This window comes from Phycodurus eques, chromosome 6, assembly GCF_024500275.1.
Source record: "Phycodurus eques isolate BA_2022a chromosome 6, UOR_Pequ_1.1, whole genome shotgun sequence".
NCBI classification, from domain to species: Eukaryota; Metazoa; Chordata; class Actinopteri; order Syngnathiformes; family Syngnathidae; genus Phycodurus; species Phycodurus eques.
Window position 1 is genome coordinate 27,907,153 of NC_084530.1, and position 19,897 is coordinate 27,927,049.

The following is a 19,897-nucleotide window of genomic DNA, read 5'->3' on the forward strand; positions in this document are numbered from 1 at the left end:
AGTCCAGCAAAATCTGTAAACAGACAGTACAACAGTACTCTGTCATATATTCTTTATCCTTTGCAAAGAATGACTAACATTAGTGCTGTACTGAAGAGCTGAGAGAAGTTGAGACGTCTCAATAAACAGTATATCTGTCTGTCGCATACCGCCTCCAGGTGACCAAGGCAGGCACACCAGAAAGAGCAACACAATGGCCATTCAATTGATGCAGTGTGAAAAAAAACTGTTGAATTATTTTCAAATTTTAATATTATGAAGTGCTATTGTTTTCACTGAAAAAAAATAAAAATGCTATTACAATATTTCCTTTTTTTTGGGGGGGGGGAGGTGAAAGGCTGGAACAGATCATATCTCAAGGCACCATTGTATTTCTATACAAGCGGGTAAACAGTCAAGTTTCCATAAAATGTCATTTTAAAAAAAAATCCACTGGCATACTATTAATATCAGGTTACCGAGGCTGTATCACTGTAATGAAAGCCCTCCTCTAAAACCTCCTACGTGTACATCACGGGGGGATTCTCCTCCCCCCCACTCCCCATCCCTTTAATAGGCGCGTGCTGTCTCGCATCCCAGCATCCTCACTGCACAGCCAATCAGCAAGCACGCATCCCGCTCTGTGTGTGGCACCGAGTCGCGCTCTAATTAGACCGTCGAGTGCGTGGAAAGTGAACAAGGTTTGTTCCTTTGCTTCACGCGTGCGAGTGGACAACAATTAGCATGAAGAAAACTCCAAATCCAGGTGAGGACATTTGCAAGTGTTTTATTTAATAGATGAAACGTGTGTGCGTGTGTGTGCATAGCAATGTGTTATTTGTGAAGCTTAGTTTATATTTTTTTACCTTATAGATTTATGTCTACAGTAAAGCCTTTTAAAGTTTATTCCAGTGCCTCTCTTTTGGGCTGGTTTTGGAGTGCAGTTGAGCATGAAGGCGCACCCTAGGGTGCACCTCTGGGTCCCCTGGCAATTCAAGTCAGATGTTCATTTCAGATGTCCTTTTTTACCATGACCTTTTTTCTCTCTGTGGATGCACCAGCCGCCTCTGGGCTTTGCCCCCATTGTGCTCCACAGTGCTCTGCTATTGCTACATTTATTTTTTTACATTTTTTTTTTAGGGGGGGGGGGGCTGTGTACAGACACTCACGGTCACCAGACACTTTTAGGTACACCTGCACAACCTAACATGGCATTTGTGGTAAAAGATTCAAAGTTGTCCTAATCTAATATTATTAAATGGGTCTTATATAATATGACATACAATATTCCGTCATAATTATTATTGGGGTTATTTATAGTCATATTTGGCTTTGCATGTGAACCTGCCTTTGAAGGTTTGGATATTAAAAAGCTCTAGGGCCAAATAATTATCCTGTGAATAACATGTTTTCTTTTCGACATTTTGACATTTGACATTTTTGTTGACATTGACATTTTCAAACAAAAAAAAAAAAAAAAAAAGACATTGACATTTTCAAACAAAACAAGTTGTTTTGGGGGCCATTTAGTCATAATATCAGACCATATTGACAATAATAATGAATTACACCAGTGTCTTGAGATACAAGTGAGTCAACCGAGTTTTTTTTTTTTTTTTTTTTGAGGCAAGAGCGTTTTACAATAAGCAGCAGTTTGGCAAAAGTGAAAACATTTTTCAAAAAGATCAAGCTGTGTCATGCAACTCCCAGTTGAAGTTTACTGTCAAACTAGACAGAAAACAAAGAAGATTCATTCTGCGAGTTGAATGCTAATGCTAATTAGCATCTATTGCGGTGCTGTAACCCTTTAAACAATGGATTGAACATAAACGGTGCCGCACCAAAATGTAGACAGACAATATAACAGTAGTCACAGTCATGTTTTATCTTCTGCGTAGAATGACTAACATTAGTGTCGTACAGCTGAGAGAGGAGTTGAGACGTCTCATATAAGTGTTATTGTTAAATTAACCCCGCTTGAGTTGTAAGTAGGACTAGCCCCACTGTAATATGATTGACTACTGGATCCAAGCAGAACTGCCTAGAACTTAAGTAGGATCCGTCATAATGCCTCAATGAACACTATATCCATCGATCTGTCTTATACTGCTCCCAGGTGGCCAACGCAGGCACACCAGAAGGAGCGGCATTCAATTGATGAAGTGTGACAAAAAATGTTACTTTATTTTGTATTGATGTAATTGTCATCAATTTAATAAAAAAATATTTTTTTCACTTTTATGGTGGAGTTACTTTAAATCAACGGTGTAGATTTTTGCAAACTAGCATTTTTTTGGGGGGCTATTACATTATCAGATGAGGGCATAATGGGAAATGGTTATATAGCTGGAAAGCCCTCATCAAGGGTTTTCATTTGACGTATGAGTCGATATACTCGGTTATAAATTCAATTTTGGACCTAACAAGTGGTGGAGATTGGCATTTAATGTTTTATGTTATTGGATCATCATTTGAGGATGTATTGGCAACATAGTTAGAAATCTGGAAAGCCCTCATCCAGGTGTTCAATATGAGGTATGACGATATGGTTTGTAAAAAGCAGATTTTAAAATCAACGGTAGAAATTTCATGTTTGAGCAAATGGGCAAGTTTTTTTGGGCCATTGCGTCATAAAATGAGGGCATAGTGAAAATAGTTACATATCTGGAAAGCACTCATGAATGGCTTTTATTTGATATACGTTTTTGCAAATTCATTTTTGCCCTTGTTGCGTGTAAAATTAAAGATAGGTCAAGAATAATCGCCACGAAAATCCACCTACTGTACCTGGAGATGCTTTTATCGACATGTTTAGAGTTATTAAGTGGGTTCATTCCATTTTTGCCTGAGCCAAACAATGTAAATAGTGATTATTAAGTGTTTTAAAGCAGATTTGTGAGCTCTGGTGTACATGTTACACAACGACCTCTCTTCTGAGTCCCATCTGCGTGTATGTGCTCCCAACATTTGGGACCACACAGGAAAGACTCTTGGGAGGGGTGTGAAAAAACAAAACAAAATAAAAAACAGCGTCACTCCGGATAAAACGGGCACAAGCAGATGCAAAGAGGGCACAATGAAATCCAGGCCCAGAGAATATTGCCCACTCATTCACGCACGTTTGGTGTGCAGTCACATGCAATAAATACACAGCAGCAGTGCGGGGCCTCAAGGAATCTCTTCTTGACCTTTTCAGGGAACATAAAGGTCAGAGAGGTGGTGAGTTTTGGGATGCGTTTTAGGAGACTCATCACATATCTGTCGGCTTGAGAAAAGAAGAACCGCAAAGAGTGTTTGAGTTGTCTCGGAGGTTCACTTTGATGGTTTGGATCACGCGCTAGATTGTGGCAAAGAGGAAGCATGAGACCAGAGGCGATGCGCTCGCTGTGAAGTCCTGCCAAGCAGGTTGGACGCTCAACGTCTTGACCGCAAGGCGTCAAATGCTCTCTCAAGAAAGAGCTTCGACAGCACAACTTTGATTGAATTGACTTATCTGATTTATTCAGTCGAATTGTGTTGCATTTAACGTGTTTTAAAAATAAGTTTTATTTTGTTTAATTCATTACATTTAAATGTAGTTGTTGCTCAATAAAAAAAAAATTATTGAATTGAGATTATGAGTATGAATTTAATTTGTTTTAATTTTAAAATACTTTGTTTTAAAATTATATTTACTAAGCATGAATTTGTTTTTAACTTTTGGGAAGTCTATTACATGTTTTATTATTTTATTGATTATTATTTTGTTTATTTTTATTTTTGCCAGTTTGCTCTAAAGGCACTGCAGGAGTGCATCAATGTCGTTGACTGGTTTTTACGTTTTTAAAGAAGTACATTTTTATTAAAAATATTTGTATTTATTCTTATGTTTTTTTTAATTCCGTTGTTCTACTATCTACTAAAGTACATTCTAATTTGGATCTGTTTAAAAAAAAAAAAAAAAAAAAAAAAGAATTCACTGTATTGATTTGAAAAGATCTATGGATAAATCTTGTTGTTTTCTATTGGTTTTCACATTTTATTCTGCTTTTATAAATGCATGAAATAAAACTAACCATATTTAGGTGATACATCTGTCCTGAGTAACCTTTTAATAATTGCTTCGATTCGTTTTTGTGATGACGTGCGACTTTTTTTTTTGCAGCATCACTTGTTGCTCGGCAGAATTCAAGGAGGGATGTAAACAGACAGGTCAAGTCAAAATGTTATTTCTAAACGCAATTTCATACCTTTTTTTTTTTTTTTCTTTCTATCTCTCTCTCTCTTTTTTTTATTTTTTATTTTTTAATAAATCAAAGCTCAATAAATAGACTGACCAATCAAACTCTGCTGCGATGTTTTATGGGGAGGATGTTGGACTTGACGAGCTAAATGGACTCGCGTTACTCTCCACTTTCAATTCCAGCGACCCTGAATAAAACCGGGAGATTCGCCGGGTGAATGCACTGTTCCCTTTATTTATTTTACTCCACCGTTGTAACTTCGTACGCATGAGAGATCACAGTCGACTGCGTTATATCTTCTCATGGCCTGTCCTCGTCTTTCAATACACTCCTTTGTTTTGTTGGACGTTTGCCCGCGGGAGCGTGTTATGAGGATTTATTCCATTTTGCAGGGGAGGGTTCTTGATGTTGACCTGCAGGTTCAAGTGAACACTGCAGCAAAAATAATGTGGCGACAGTGGAAAAGATATTTGCATGGAAAATTGACTCAAAGTTAGCTGCGCTGCTGCGTGACGATGACTAAAGATATATATTGTAAAATATAATAAAAAAACAAAACGATACAATATGACAATGGCCCAAACATTAGGTACACATGAGCAATCTAAAGATGTCCCGTGCAAGGATTGTATTAAAAATTCAGCTACTTTCACTTGAAAAATTGATGATTCAATCTAGGTGTATTAATTGATAAAAAAATACTATTAATACAAAATGATTGTTAATCCCATTTGATATATTTTGAAAATAACATTTAATATCGTAATTTATATATGTTTAGGTTTGAATAGAATATCCTTACTAAATATGAGTTTGTGATTATAATTAATTATATTAAGTTACAAAATAGAACTAACTGTAGTTCTGTCAGCTGGGAGGCACTATTGTTAACACACATGTATTCATAAGAAATTATAATGAATTATATTTAGCAATTGTCTGCCTGAATTAAAAACAAACATTTGTTTCAAATTGAAAATAATGAGTATATTCTTTAAAATGTGTTTTAATCAAGATCCTTACTTTACCATTGGATATGAATGAATATTTATGAATAATCATGCAAAGTAATATAAAGGTTAACTCAGTTCATAGACACTAAGGCTAACACATACGCACATTGAAGAGTTTAGCTAACCAATACAGCAGTACCGAATCACGTTAACTCCGAGTTGTGTGTCAGGTTCACTTGAAATCCGTTATAATACAATAATGACACTCACTTTTTGTTGAAAAAAGACTTTTAATAACCTTAATTGACGCGTAAAACTATTAAAGAGGAAGTTTGCAATGTTAAAACTGCCAGCAACTACCAGAGCAGTACCGGACGCAGAGGAGTCAATACAGCTCTTTATTTCTCTTCCACAATGTCTGCATTCTCTCGAGTGTGACTCACACATTGGCCGTACGTTGCCACCACACGAGCGTTCTACTCCCTCCGATACGATTCACCATCTCCAGTCAAGCTGCCAAAGCTAGACGGGTCGTATAATTCTTCTTATCACCTTAACCTCCCGCGCTTGAGCACATCCACCGGGATTAAGCTGCTCTTATCGGCCGGTCTGCTTTTGTCGGCCGCGAGTTCAAAAAGCTCATTGTGTTGCTGCTGTAGATACTTTAGATCCATCCCTGCAAAAAAAGTTTCGTTCATCCCCACTTGATAACTTTTTGCTCAGCTATTATCTCAATCCTCTCCGGCCCGCTGCAGGAAATGACACATCGCATTTGCTCGCGCTCTTATTAAGATAATATGATTCATGCTCGGCTATGAACCATCCTTCCACTTTCTTTAGCGCTTCTCCTCATTAGAGTCACGGGTGAGCAGGAGTCTATCCCAGCTGAGAGGCGGTGTACAGTCATCCCCCGCTAATCGCGGGGGGGATAGACACAGGGCCACAGATAGCGAAAATCTGCGGCTGATTGACGGCCATTATAATTGCATTGGGGGAAAAAAGACCTGCAAAATTCTTGAATAAGCGGGGATAAACTGCTAATAAGGATTTTTAGGATTTAGGATCGTGCCTTCTTGTCCTTTTTCTATGAATTTCTAGATTTGTTTTATTTTTGTTTCTCTTCATCTATTGGTATTTTACTCAAGAGACTAAAGAGACTGATGTCAGGATTAGACTGTCGGGACATTCTGAAGTGGGGTTAACTGTTCCATTGTGACTCAATGTGTGATTTGATGGTATGACATTGTTATGCCGCGACAACTAGCATTTATTTGCTCAAAAAAATTTTTAAATAAATACTGAGATTCTCCCTTCCCATTAAAGATAAGATGTCAAACATTACAATGAATTAATCGCCTGTCCATTATCAAGTTTTATCTAGATTTGAACCGAGGTGTATTCTAGTTTTTTATTTTTATTTTCTATGACAATCAAATTTGCTTCTGCACAAAGTAACGATTCCCGACTGCTACTTTGAACGCCACACACATGGAGAATCCCTCTCAATCCGTCATAAAACGTCTCGTATATCCTCACAGCTTGAGTGCACACGCATGCAAATGCGAGTATGACATCATGTGCCACCGTGTCTAAAAATAGAGCGGGTGGGCGATGACGTTCCGACGTTTAAAAAAAAAAAAAAAATACAAAATTGGGCGTGTAATTAACACGAGGATGAAAACAGGCCACGTCACTGCTGCTTAGCGTGACGAGCAGCCAGCCAGTCGTGAAGCACTTTGCTCATTAGACAAAACACCTGATGTTCCACGCAGATGCCATCGAAACGAGGGCGTCCTTGTTCCTCTGCATTTGTGTTTTTGCCCCAATTAACATCAACTTGAATGCGTGCTGTATGAAGTTATGAACATCAAAGTAATTTATCTCACCCTTTCACTTGGTGCGTTTGTCTCGAGCTTCTTCCGAATAAAGTGCCTTGGGGGATTGGAAGACTGCACAATTTGTCGGATCTTTTTCATACACTGCAGTTGTCTGGACAGAAACTTCAGATCAGATAGTGGACTTGCAGTATAGCGTCCCACTGGCAAAAACAGAACAGCGATAGTAACCAAAGACGTCAGCAGCAGCCAAATCTCCTGTAGAGAAGACCAAAGTAGAGGTGATTATGAGCCAAACAAGACATTTAAAGATTGAGGTGTAGAATGTGAAGCTGTTGAAAAGAACAAGGCCATGGGTTCATCTCTGTGAATCATAAAATCATGGCCTTCAAGAAAAAACTAAATGGCCAAAGGACTGAAGACAGAAGCAAACAGATATACTGCGGTTCTAAATAATATGAATGGAAATCATGTATTATGATTCATTTTTGGCAAGCTCATTATGCATATACTTTGAAACTGAAAGCTGCCATAAATTTGGGTCGTTTCTCATTGCAGTCAAGTTGATCCACATTTGTAACAACAAGAATGGAAAACCTGGATGTCCAAATGCCAAAGGAACTTGAGAATGAACACCTGAAAGTTCCAATCCAATATGGAAGTTCTGGCACGGAAACGAAGATCGCGGTGGTCCGGGAACAACAGCAACATCGCGAACAAAGGGGGGAAAAAAGATCATTGCCCCGGGGGGAAAGAAGGAATTAGATCAGATGTAGCAGAAGCTGTGACCTTCAAAATGGGAGGAGCAGGAGAAACATCTGTCCAGAAACCTAACACCTAGTGTCGTACTGTGATATTTGAGGATAGTTCCAATACATCATACACATCGGAATAAAAAAAACCTCGTCTTCTTCGTGTTTTCACGTAGTCTCCCTCGGGTATTCCATCGGGTTCCGATGCGGTCACTGCCGAGGTCGCAGCATTTGATTCACTTCCTTGTCACGCTCATCAAACCATCTGTTGTGGACGTGCTCCACATGAGCAGAGATGACTGCAGAGCTTACTGTGCATGTGTGCGCGCCCCCGGGCACATGTGTCGAACTGCAGCGTGTGTGTTTTTGCATGTGTGTAGCTTGTCGGGGTCCAAGTGGTGGATTTGGACATCAGGGGCTTGGCATGCTGATTATAGAGCTCCGGAGCCACGAGGAGCCACAGGAACTCTCTCTTTCTTCTCTTCCTTTTTCCATCATCATCCCGCGTTCATTTTTGGGCACATTTGCAGAGTTGGAGGTGAAGGCGGTGGGGCCTCGTGCTGATGTGGCAATTTTTGTAGGCGCAAGCTAAACTTTGAGGTTTGGGATTACAAAAGTAAGACTCAAGATTGATGTGTGAACACTGACTTTTTAAATTAAAAGCGGTGAATTGAGATGGCGGCGTCAGCTCTGCGCAATTATAAAAAAAATGTTTTGATCACTGTTTGTTGGTTAGTTTGTTGTTTGATTATGCATAAACTATGCAACCGATTTTCGAGAAACTTTGCGGATGGGTGTCTCATGTGTCGAGCAAGGATCCATTTTTAAATTGGGCGACGATGCTCATGGAGGGGCGGATTCTGACTTTCTGCTGTTACAGCCCACTTGCATTGGTGGCAAGGGTGGGCAGTGACCAAGAAAATTCATCAGATGGCGTTGCACCAACAGGGCTGGAATGGAACAGGAGGCTTTGCACGGTCAAACAAGTCACATGGACATCTTTGGGATTATTCAGCCTTGTCAGAGGTCTGAACTGCTATTAGGTAACAACCAGTTGGCAACCGGTAGAGCACTGACCTAAATCATGACGCTACCACAAGCATCTTGGAATGTGTATCTCTCAAAATCTCAACGATTCATCCGGACTTACCGTGAAGATCGTTGAGAATCAACATTTACTTGGGTGAAGATCTTTTGAAATCAAAAACAGGGGTCTTAAAGTTATTGGGCTAATTGTGGCAAATTTTCTTGGCCCGGGTCAAAACGCTAAACATAAAGTGAAACCAAATATGTCCAACATTCAAAAGATCGGGCTTTTGCCTTCCTGTATTATAGTACTTACGATACGATCGTACGATAACTATTGTACGTCCTTCACAGGTGGTGAGTGAAAGCAGATACTGTGTATTGTGCATGGATATAATTTTTCTTTCCCTACATTGGATTGGTTTTACCAAATGTAATGGAGCAAAAAAAATATCAGCGCAGCACGCCGTACAAGTGGTGAACACTTTTGCCTCACAGTCAAACGTTCTGGTTTTGTCTGGTGTTTGTCTGTGTGGTTTTCCGGCGGGTACCCCGGTTTCCTCCCACATTCCCAAGTTAGCGTGTTATATTTATTGCGGAATCTAAATTGTCCGCAGGTGTGAATATGAGTACGAATGCTTGCTTGTCTATATGTGCCCGGCGATTCACAGGCGACTACTGTAGGGAATAGACTCTAGCTCACTCGTGGCCCTGAACAGGATTAGCACAAGAAATTGGTTGAATATCCATACATTGACATGGCAAGACATCTTTGTTTGGTTGTGTGCCATGAGAATGTTTTGGTTGTTGTTGTTTTTTTTTTTTGCTAAAGCGAAGGATGACAGCAATCAGTGATCATTGTGAACCAACGCAAACTGGGCCTGTGACAATGTCCACAATGGTGTTGGCCTACTTTTCAATAACATACTGAATCTACTCAATCTTATAAGTGAGGTTTTACGCAGTCTTCTGCCAGCTCCGTTTTGCGTCTAATGGTTACCGTATGGCGCGAGAGAAATATGTCAGTTGCAGCACGGCCATGCTGTGATGAACCGACGCTCTGGCTCGACGGTCCAACTGACCTCATGGTGGGATTTCAATTGTCAGCAAAGTGGAAGAGAAGAACCTATAGTTGTGGCTTAAAAAGATGCCGTTTTTTATCCCCTCCGACTGGATTTGATTAGATATGCCGCATGAGTGTGCACTGTGTTTGTATTGTGTGAGAGCGTGTAGCCAATAACAAGTTCATGAGTTGGTTATAATTTTGTATATTTCCCAGCATTGGCTCGTTGGGCTTCGGCGTAGACTGGACACGGTGCCAGCTGCTGACTCAACACAAACAATGATGTGGCCTTTCTTCACCCTGCTGACTTGAGCCCTGAAATGTCTTTACTTGTTTCTGCGAAAGGCTGCTTGTAATTATCTTGGTTATTCATGTTTCTTCTTCAACATTCACAGTAAAGCTGTTGCGCATCAAGAACATACATGTTTCCTATCATTATAATACAGAATATCAATGTTCCTTAACTCATTTACTGCCAGGCCTCCCAGTTAACATGGATATTTGACTTCTAAAGCCGTCAATGGCAGTGAATGTTTTTGTCGTCTCTACTTTAAGGCCTGCAGCACACCGAACAACGCGGCCGAAACCATTTGTGTTTTTGCTCCAATTAACATCAACTTGAATGCATGGTGTATGAAGTTCAACGAACAACGTGGCCGAAACCAACAGAAATGTCGTGCAGTGCGTGGGGTCCAGCAACGAGTTTTCACGATTGGCTGACAGTTGGCCACTGGTTTTGTTGCGAGTCAGCATTTGAATCGCTGGTGAACCACGTCGCAACATCCCGGATGGAACAGCCAATCAAAAATGCACATAAGCTTTCACGGAAAAAAAAAAAAAAAAGTTTCCAGGTTTTAAGTTTAAGCGAGATCGGCCACCAGGCCATACCAATACAGTATATATATTGTGTTTTACAATAATACTTACGTATATTGTTAACTTCTTGTGTACCAATTGCTGGAAACCAAAGTGCAGAGATTCTTTGTCACCAAAATGCACGGGTTTAGTCAGTGAATGGGGCGATCCATCATTGCCAAAACCCCCTCATTGTAAAAGTATCTGTCACAGAACTTTAATAAGGCCCACTATGACACATTGCCATACAGTTGCCATTAATTTTGAAGCAAGCAAAATTGTTTCAGAGTGTGACTGAGTTTCTGTGTCCATCCATTTGATGTTTGGCTCTTTGTGCTGTGGTGGGTCTATTATTTATTATTATTTTTGGCTTTTTTTATTTATTTATTTTTTTTAACTCATGGTGTGGTCTATCCCTGGTTTTGACCCGAAATGGGGAATTGTGCAACTGTCGTCAGTCAGGTGGAAGGTCTGACTGGGAAATAGCGACAGAATCATTATTCCTGGATTACTCAGATGAGGTGCACTCACTTTCTGAATTGCGTTTGGGCTGACTTTTGATGGTACATCATGTTCAATTAGGAAAATGTCTCATCAAAACCAATTCCAGATTGTGTATAAATCTGCCATAATAGCACCAAAAGGAATTGTGAAGCCAATGAAGAACTTGTTTCCTCATGGGAACACAGTCATGAGCGTACAGGGTCAGTCTCTAAATTTGGCTTTCAGTGGATGAGTGATGTGAAGAGTTTTGTCGTCCTCTGTACATGCCCCAGGTTGGATTTGGAGCAAACGAGGAGGACAGCGCCTCCGTTGCTCGCTCGCTCCCTCCCTCCCTCTCTTTCTTTTGGCAGCACGTGCGTGGCGGTGTATGGCGATGACGCGGAAGAGGGTTGCGGGGGGAGGTGAGCAGGGATCTTGCTCTGGTGAGGTCATCTGACGGTGGCTGGCTGCACCGCATCACGCTGCACGTGCTCTTTCTTTCCTCATCAGATCTTGTACAAGTTTGGTTCTTAAAGCTGCTCTGTTCTGATCAAACGGTCTAGAGCAGAAATATGCGTTGTCCGTCTACTCCCAACACAGTGGGCTCTATTTTCGTTGACGCCGTAACTGCGGTCGAGTGTAAAAACTGACGTTACTTGATTTCCGTGCAAACGCAAGGGTCGCTACGTGTGTTTGCCAATTTGGCTGACCGGTCTGCGCCAAGCTAGGCGTATCAGCGCCAGACTTGTTTCATCAATGGGCATCCAAACCTCTTAATCGTTGTAGAAATCAATTCAATGAACACATTATTTATTTATTAAGCATCCCACGTGCTGGCCAGCACACAGCTATTGGGTGGGGGAACACAAACAATCGTTGGTGGCCATATAGATGCATGAGGTCCGTGCACATATTTAAGTCGCCCGTGGTTTTCACCAGCTCATTCTGTATTTAATTAGGGTACCCGCTAACGTACAATGCTCCAGTCACACACGGATCTCTGCGTTCTCTTCCGTATATAGAGACGTCTCCATGTGAGACTGTTGAGCCGCTTTTAAAGGCAATGAGAGGAGCCTCTTTGATTGGACAGGACTGAAGTAGGCTGTGAACACGGCCAGACCAGCGCAGACGTCCCACTTTTAAATGGGCTGATGTAAGATGGTCCACGAAATTACTAATACCGGATCTTATTCGCCTCCTCGCAGAGTTGCGCCATGCGCAGCGCTGGATTTAGATTCTTGAAAATAGAGCTCATTGTGTCAATCTCCAAGAACCAGGAATTAGCTTCCCGGTTAACAAAAGAAATGACTAACCAATTCATTTTTGGGTGCCTATTAACAACGCTTGGCCGGGATAATCTATAGGCAGTTGCCTCTTGATGCCCCCAAAACCCCGTTTGGATACCCCATCCCTCAGTGGATGCCCGGGGCTATTGCACCCGTGACCCTATTGACGATAAAGAAAATGGATGGATGCTTGGCACACAGTCATTTACGATTTTCCACGTCTTGCCCCCTTATGTCCCGAGGATGAAGTACTTTGTCGGCCCCCCACTAACGTCCTTCAGGACTTCCAATGCTCGTTCTGCTTGCCCCTCCACCTCATGTTTCACCCTCTTCCCACTCTTCCTTCTTCTTCATTGTGCATCAGTCGCCGGCAGACATCCCTTAAGTGTGCGCTGGCGTGCTGGTGACTTTTTGTTGTTGTTGTTTTGTTCCACTCTTACATAACTAAATATAGCATGTTGGAGTCACACGTTAGGCTGTAGGTTGTGCTCTGAAGTGACGGCTTACATGAATGTGCGGCCCGGGGCCCACCATCCAGTCTTAGTCAGTGTGTGGTACGCAGCCCTTTTTAGGGGGAGGATGTGTGTGTGTGTGTGTTTGCATGAGTGAACAAACACACGTGACTGTCTGTCCCTCATGACCATATGCCTCAGTGACTGAAAATATAGGCTACATCTTTAGCGTATGTGTGGGAAAGTGCATTCATGATATATGTGTGTGTGTGTGTGTGTGTGTGTGTTCATCCATGAGGAATATGTTGTCAAGTCATGTGAGTTGAATGTATATGTGCGTGTCTATTTGTCAGTGGGTGTTCATAACCATTCCATTCTGTGCGTGTGGCTAGTAAGTGCCGCTATCTGGTTGGGATGATGGAGCGTACAAGTGATGAAAGGTATGTGAGAGGGAGTAAGAATTACGTCTTTTACAAGAGTGAGCAACCGCCGTATTTTACTGTCTGTTAAAGGGGTCTTTGTTGGGGGTGCACATGTTGCAGTGTTAAAACTGTTAGCAAGATATGAATGTAGGTTCACTTTATTGGCCACTCCCATGTGTCAAAGCTGTATAACAGTGTAGTTATGATAAATAGTCACAGAGAATGCGTATCCAGGTTCAACAAAATAGCAGCTAGCAATATTAAGATAGCGTTAGCACTTGTAAACAAGTTGACGTTAGCCACAGCTGCTAAGTTGGTAGCATGACGTATTTGTAATGGAGTGTTATTAGTTGGAAATTTTATTTTTTCTAATGTCTTTATGCCCAGTTGTTGGCAAACGAGAGATGGGCATTTATTTTATTTTCCGGAGGTGAAAATTACACCCTAGTTTGAGCAAAGCTCCTGAAGCCCAAGGTAATAAATAGGTCAGTGCGAGGCCGCAGGTTTGTGCCTGTGAGTGCGTAATAAATGGCTGCCACTTCGTCTGTCATGCCTTCTATCTCTTGATTGGTTGGTTTCCCTCGACCATGGTGATTTCTTGCAAATCAAAGTGGAGGCACAAGCTGGCACAAGAGAGGGATAATTTTTTTCACTGATTATTTATCTCATGTACTGTACTGCTAGGTCTTACTGACAGTTTTAACAAATATGACTAAAAGCCCCCTCTGTATTTTCACTCATTTATTCATCTCTCGCGGCACGGTAGATGACTGGTTAGCACATCTGCCTCACAGTTCTGAGGACCGGGGTTCAAATCCCGGCCCCACCTGTGTGGATTTTGCACGTTCTCCCCGTGCCTGCGTGGGTTTTCTCCGGTTTTACTCCCATGTCCCAAAAACATGCGTGGTAGGTTGATTGAGGACTCTAAATTGCCCGTAAGTGTGAATGTGTGCGCGAATGGTTGTTTGTTTATATGTGCCCTGCGATTGGCTGGTGACCAGTTCAGGGTGTACCCCGCCTCCTGCCCAAAGACAGCTGGGATAGTCTCCAGCACGCCCGCGACCCTAGTGAGGAGAAGCAGAACAGAAGATGAATGAATAGTCAGCTCTGCATCACCTTGCCCCAAATTAAAGGGTTCAGTTTATTTGCACATCCCTTTATGTTGTACATGGAGCGGAGACATCGCCAAAATCAAACCCCACCCACTGTTATGTCACAAGTTGGCAATTCAGAAACGGCTTGCTCACAGACAAATTTTCGCAATGAGGCAGCTCACAAAAAGATTTAGCATACTTACCGTACATTTACGATTAGCCTACCCATTTATAAATGGGTCGGCTCGCCAGAGACCCATCTAGTGGTACAGTGTTCAAGCATAAATCCTGTCTATCTCTCTCTTTGTTAAAGCTCATCATGATCTCAGCATGGCACAATAAGCTGATTGGCCACACCAGCAACTGTGACAACACACACTTGCTAAAGACAATGTCAACACTCGAGTCGTGTCTCAAACAAACACGCGTGCAGTAACTGAACAGCAGTCTTCTGTTGTAATTGTAGGCACGGACACTCGAACAATGGTAGCTGCAAATGAGAATTGAGCTGCTTTCCCTGCGGTCATCATCTGGGTTTGACAACACACACACACATATGCACACACACACAACACACACAAATACGTATGCACACGCTTAAAAAAATCCCTAATCTGCTTCCTCTGCTCTGCTTCGCATCACTGCTCTGATGTCTGAATGAGCCCCAGGATTTAAGACTAGTGGGGGTGGTCTTGTTTCAATGCGAAATCTCGCTTGATCTTCTCCATTTGTCTTCATACCATTTCAGTTTGTGAGATTCACTCTTAAACACCCACATGTTTGGAGCGGTAATTGTACGGCTCAAACACGTTGGCTTTAATGTTCCCTGGAAGGAGGAAGAAGCAAGAAGCTGCTGTGTCTTTTTCTTCGACAAGTGTGTTTCCCACCGAAAACAGCTTGTGCTCGCGGGTCATGGAGCGAGTCTACGCATGATCTCCGCTTGAATGTTCACTGCAGATATTCTCCGACAACGATGCAAAATTTGACGTTAAAAAGTCAACAGTCTTGCGAGGTAGTCCACTGAAGTGTGGCTGTTTTTTTTTCCATAGGAAAAAATGACTTACCATTGTGGTTAGTAGTTAGTTGTGGTTAGTTAGTAACATAGATAACAGTGTCGGATGGTTGAGTTTTCGTCCGGGGGGGGGGGTTGGGGCTAATTAAGTGGTCCCTTGAGATTCGAGTGACCCAACGTTTTCGGGGTACGAGCCGCCATCGTAAAAACTGGCCACAAATTTGATATTAGTCATGATTAACAGAAACGTTAGCCCTCCGCAGGGCCAACGTTATGTTGGGTCGAGAGGCCGCAAAAGCCAAAGAAAAGCAAAACACGAGTTATTCACTGGTTACTCACTGAGCTGAGGTTCACTGAGCTGTCAAATTTCACAATCGACCATTTCAAAGTTTTGTGCGACTTCAGTGGTGTATTTTTCTACTACTCTGTACTACTGCTAAACTACTGAAAGATTTCAAGATGCTCAGTTAATATTTCCTTTTCGTTGCATACTATTGTCAGTGCGCATTTCCTCTTTTTTTCCTCAATGCGAGGCTACAGAGACCACAAAAGTGATGACATCGCCACTTTTCATCTGCTACGCGCACAGAAAAAAATCACCGAGTGGCGATTTTGCAATAAAGGCAACATCTGCCACATCGGATCCACCAAAAGGCAATGATAAAAATCCTACTTTGTGTATCAATAAAATTGTCTCACAATACCTGTAGTGCTATTTTACTGTGACTTTTGACTAATTGTGTTCCAGCCAACTTTCCCTGTCCTATTTCTTTGCTATGTGATGCAGCGGAGCCTGAGGGCAGAGTAGGCCGACGTAGCAATTATGTAGCTCTGAGAGCGTTTCCAGTTGCTCTACTGTGATTGGCTCGGAAACCAGTCCAGGTTGTACCCTGCCTCTTGGCCAAATTCAGCTGGGTTCTGCTCCAGCTCACCCAGGACCTAACGTAAAATACATATATATTCGAACGGTCGCCGTCAATCTAAAAAAATAAATAAAAATAAAATAAAAAATTAGAAAGCACCATTCGTTACAATGTTTTCGGTAACATTTGATCATTCTTAACTGTTGTGCAGGTAAAAAGACAATTCAACCACTGCATAACACAACAAATTACAACTAAAGTAGAACTGTTCACCTTTTGAAGACGCCTGACAGACTGGAAGGGGAACAGGGAGATGTGTACAGATTAATAAATCACCTATTAGCATTTTATAGCATTGTGGTAATTAATTCATTGTGTTGCTCTAATTGTATTGAGCAGCCAGATTCGTTCCTATGTCACAGTAAATTCTATTTCTGGTTTTGATTGTGGATTCTGGCTTGATTTTTCACAATTTTGAAGCCTCCTTTTATACACTTGGTGATTTATTTACTTTTTTGTAGTCATTCAAATGTGACAGGATTGTTAACAACACTCTTCCTTGTTACGTGTCCAATTTAGAAGACATTTTCACTTTACAGGGACTTTAATTGTAATTCTAAAAGTAAATTCTGGCGTGTCATGTACACTGTACTTGGTTGTCTTTTTGGCCCTTTCTGGGAATTTCGGTGGTTCCGATGTCCTATACAAGGGGTGTCAAACTCATTTTTGTCACGGACCTCATAGTAGTTGTTATGAATTCCCTCAGAGGGCCATTATGACGGTAGGTTAATTGACAAATCTAAATTGCCCGTAGGTGTGAATGTGAGTGCGGATGGTTGTTTGTTTGTATGCGCCCTGCGATTGGCTGGCAACCAGTGTACCCGCCTCCTGCCCGATGATAGCCCGGGATAGGCTTCAGCAAACCCGCCACCTGAGTGAGGATAAGCGGCTCAGAAAATGGGTGGATGGATGGGCCATTATGACTGTTAACCCATTTAATTGAATGCTCATCTCATATAATTACATACAGTATACACAACAAATTGATGACTAACCAGTTTTTAAATCAGAAGCCTCTAATTGGTTTGGTAGCAAAATTTCTTGCAATATCTCAACGTTATTACACTAGAACACAATGAGCACTTTTGTTTTGCTTTGGCGGACCACAAAAAAATGATGCGGCGGGCCGGATCTTGCCATCGGGCCACCAGTTTGACACACCGGTGCTATACCGTATTATACTTTGATACTGTACACTGCAGTCGTCCATAAACATCCATCCACTGCTGCCGGTCAGCAACCACATTGACATCTTGACATGATTCTGCATCTATAAGGATAATCAAGCCCAGGTTGGATATTCCGGAAGGTGAACAGGAAGCCATTTTGGTGTTGAGTATAGAAAAAGAAAAAGAAAGCAACAACAACAAAAGGGACTCCATATGAGTCGCACATGGCCCGCCGACGTCAGTTGTTACCCTGACAGACTGAAGACATTAAAAGTTGGAGGAAGTCAACGCAAAGGAGGGAGGAGAGAGGGGAGGGTGGAACGCGGGGTTGGGGGGCAGACCGGGTGACGGGGCATGAAGAGGGGAAGTTGTTCATGAAGAAGAGAAGAGGGAAGGAGGGAGAGTTGAAAACCAAAAGTGGCTGTTCGAGGTGGAATTATGGAGAGAGCCAGAATAGCCAGTAAGTGCAGTTCATTTCTTAACTATCCGCATGAGAGGAGCCAGTCTGTTCGTCGTCCTGATTGCTTTTGATTGGCCCGATCACTTTATTGCTGATGTTTCCTTTCCCCTCTGAGATCCCAAGAAGCGCATGCACACGATCCCCGAATAACTAGCACATGTAGAGCGGCGCCGAGTAAAGCGCCTGTGATGGCCTGTCACCGGCTAACTTTTCATCTCCTCGCGCGGAGTGGCGGCGGCTGTGCTTGTCAATATATGAACGGTGCGACGTCTCCACGCCTCCATAGGAGATCGGATTCATTGTGACAGACGCAGATGGTTTATTTTAAGATGCGAAGGAGGCCGGAGTGGAGCGAGCGTATGTCAGCTGATTTTGACAGGATGATGCACGTCCTGGATCCTGGGATGTTTTGCTTGTGCCATCAAAACCGGAACTCTGTATTGATTTAAAAGCTTGTTCGTTGAGGGTCGATGGAAGAGCGGCCTAGGCTGCGTTGAGAGCTAATCTCGATGATTCGCCAGATTAATTCCGGATGTCCAGCTGAGTGACACTGCACAAATTGGCTTTTAATTCAGCTGTGAGTAAAGCAGCTCAAGTCACTGGGCCAGACAACGACACATGTACAGTATCCTGTCTGTCACGTGTGTTCGAAACGTCCACATGGTGTCAGTGTTGTAGTAGCCACCATCGTGATTCATATTTTGCATTATTATGATTATTATTTTACATTTCTCTCCCGGGCGTTTCTTCCCATGATATCGTTCTCTCGGGCGAGGCTACTTCCTGAATTTCAAGCGGTGTGCTGCTCTTTTGCTGCTGCACTGGTTGGACCTGTTGTCATGACAACGCCCCTGCAGTACCAGAAGCGCTTACTTTCTGCAGCACTGGTTGCTTTGTAAAATATTTGTAATATGTTCAATTTGTATTGACTGTAGTTCAACATTATACTCTCAAATTTACTTTGCTGTTTAATAGATGTTAATGTGGCCAATGGGACATCAATACTCACGAACAACATTAAGTACGCTTGCACAATATAATGTTCAGGTTTTACTGACACTGCAGAAGATGTGTTAATCTAACAACTTGTATATTATTGTGGTTGTAGTGGGCTAGACTGACAGTGGAGAGGTTTTGTTTTTTTCAAATCTTGGCTCAGGTCTTTCTTTGTGGACTTTGCGTGTTCGGGCTTGGTTGGCTTTCCTCCAGGTGCAGAGATGACCATAAGGCATTCATTTGTACAAGTGAACATTTTGTAATATAGGAAATAATTTCATGTTTTTCAACTACATTTCCCCCCCAAAAAAATTCAAATCGTGTAAAATATCTTGCAGTAGAATACCTTGGGGGCTTGAGATGAGAGTTTTTCGAGATACAAGTTGTTGATCAGGTGATTTTTGCTTTGACTTGCAAGCGCAGTAGGGGGCAGGTGACTCAACTCACTTCACAACAAGCGGCAGTTTGGTAGGTGTAATTAGTAGATATTCTCCACAAAAGAGGCTTCAAGCTGTGTATTGCCACCCTCGCTCTCAAAGAGAATGATTGCATGTTGTGTATTTGAAGCAACCACATAGCCTGTGATACCTGAATGCTAACATACGATGGGAAACACCAAAGGCACTCGGGCTAACAATTAGCATCTAAGTGGCGGTGTTGTTAGCCTTTAAGCAATGAATATCTGAACACAAAAGGTGCTGCAAAACATGTAGACTGATAGTAGAAAAACACACGGGCCTATATTCTTTATCCTCAGTGAAGAATGACTAATATTAGTGCCGTACTGAGAAGGCGAGAGAGGAGCTCAGCCTCCAGTATTGGGTAATCGTATGTCTGTCATATGCTGCCCCCAGGTGGACAAGGTGCGCACACCAGAATAAGCGGCACAAAAACAAAATGACAAAAACAGTTGA

At 42.0% G+C, this 19,897-nt stretch overlaps 1 protein-coding gene across 2 annotated transcripts in view; it reads left to right on the forward strand.

Moving 5' to 3' along the window:
- The first annotated feature begins 599 nt into the window (after positions 1-599).
- septin9b (septin 9b) overlaps positions 600-19,897 on the forward strand; it is a 79,606-nt gene continuing 60,308 nt past the window's right edge. The window contains exon 1 of one of the 2 annotated variants that reach the window (XM_061678985.1): positions 600-745. In XM_061678985.1, coding sequence (XP_061534969.1) covers positions 724-745 — 22 coding nt within the window. In that variant the 5' untranslated portion in view covers positions 600-723. Of the gene's footprint in view, positions 746-17,900; positions 17,988-19,897 lie in introns of those variants that run through there. The other variant, XM_061678983.1, reaches the window with a different exon arrangement.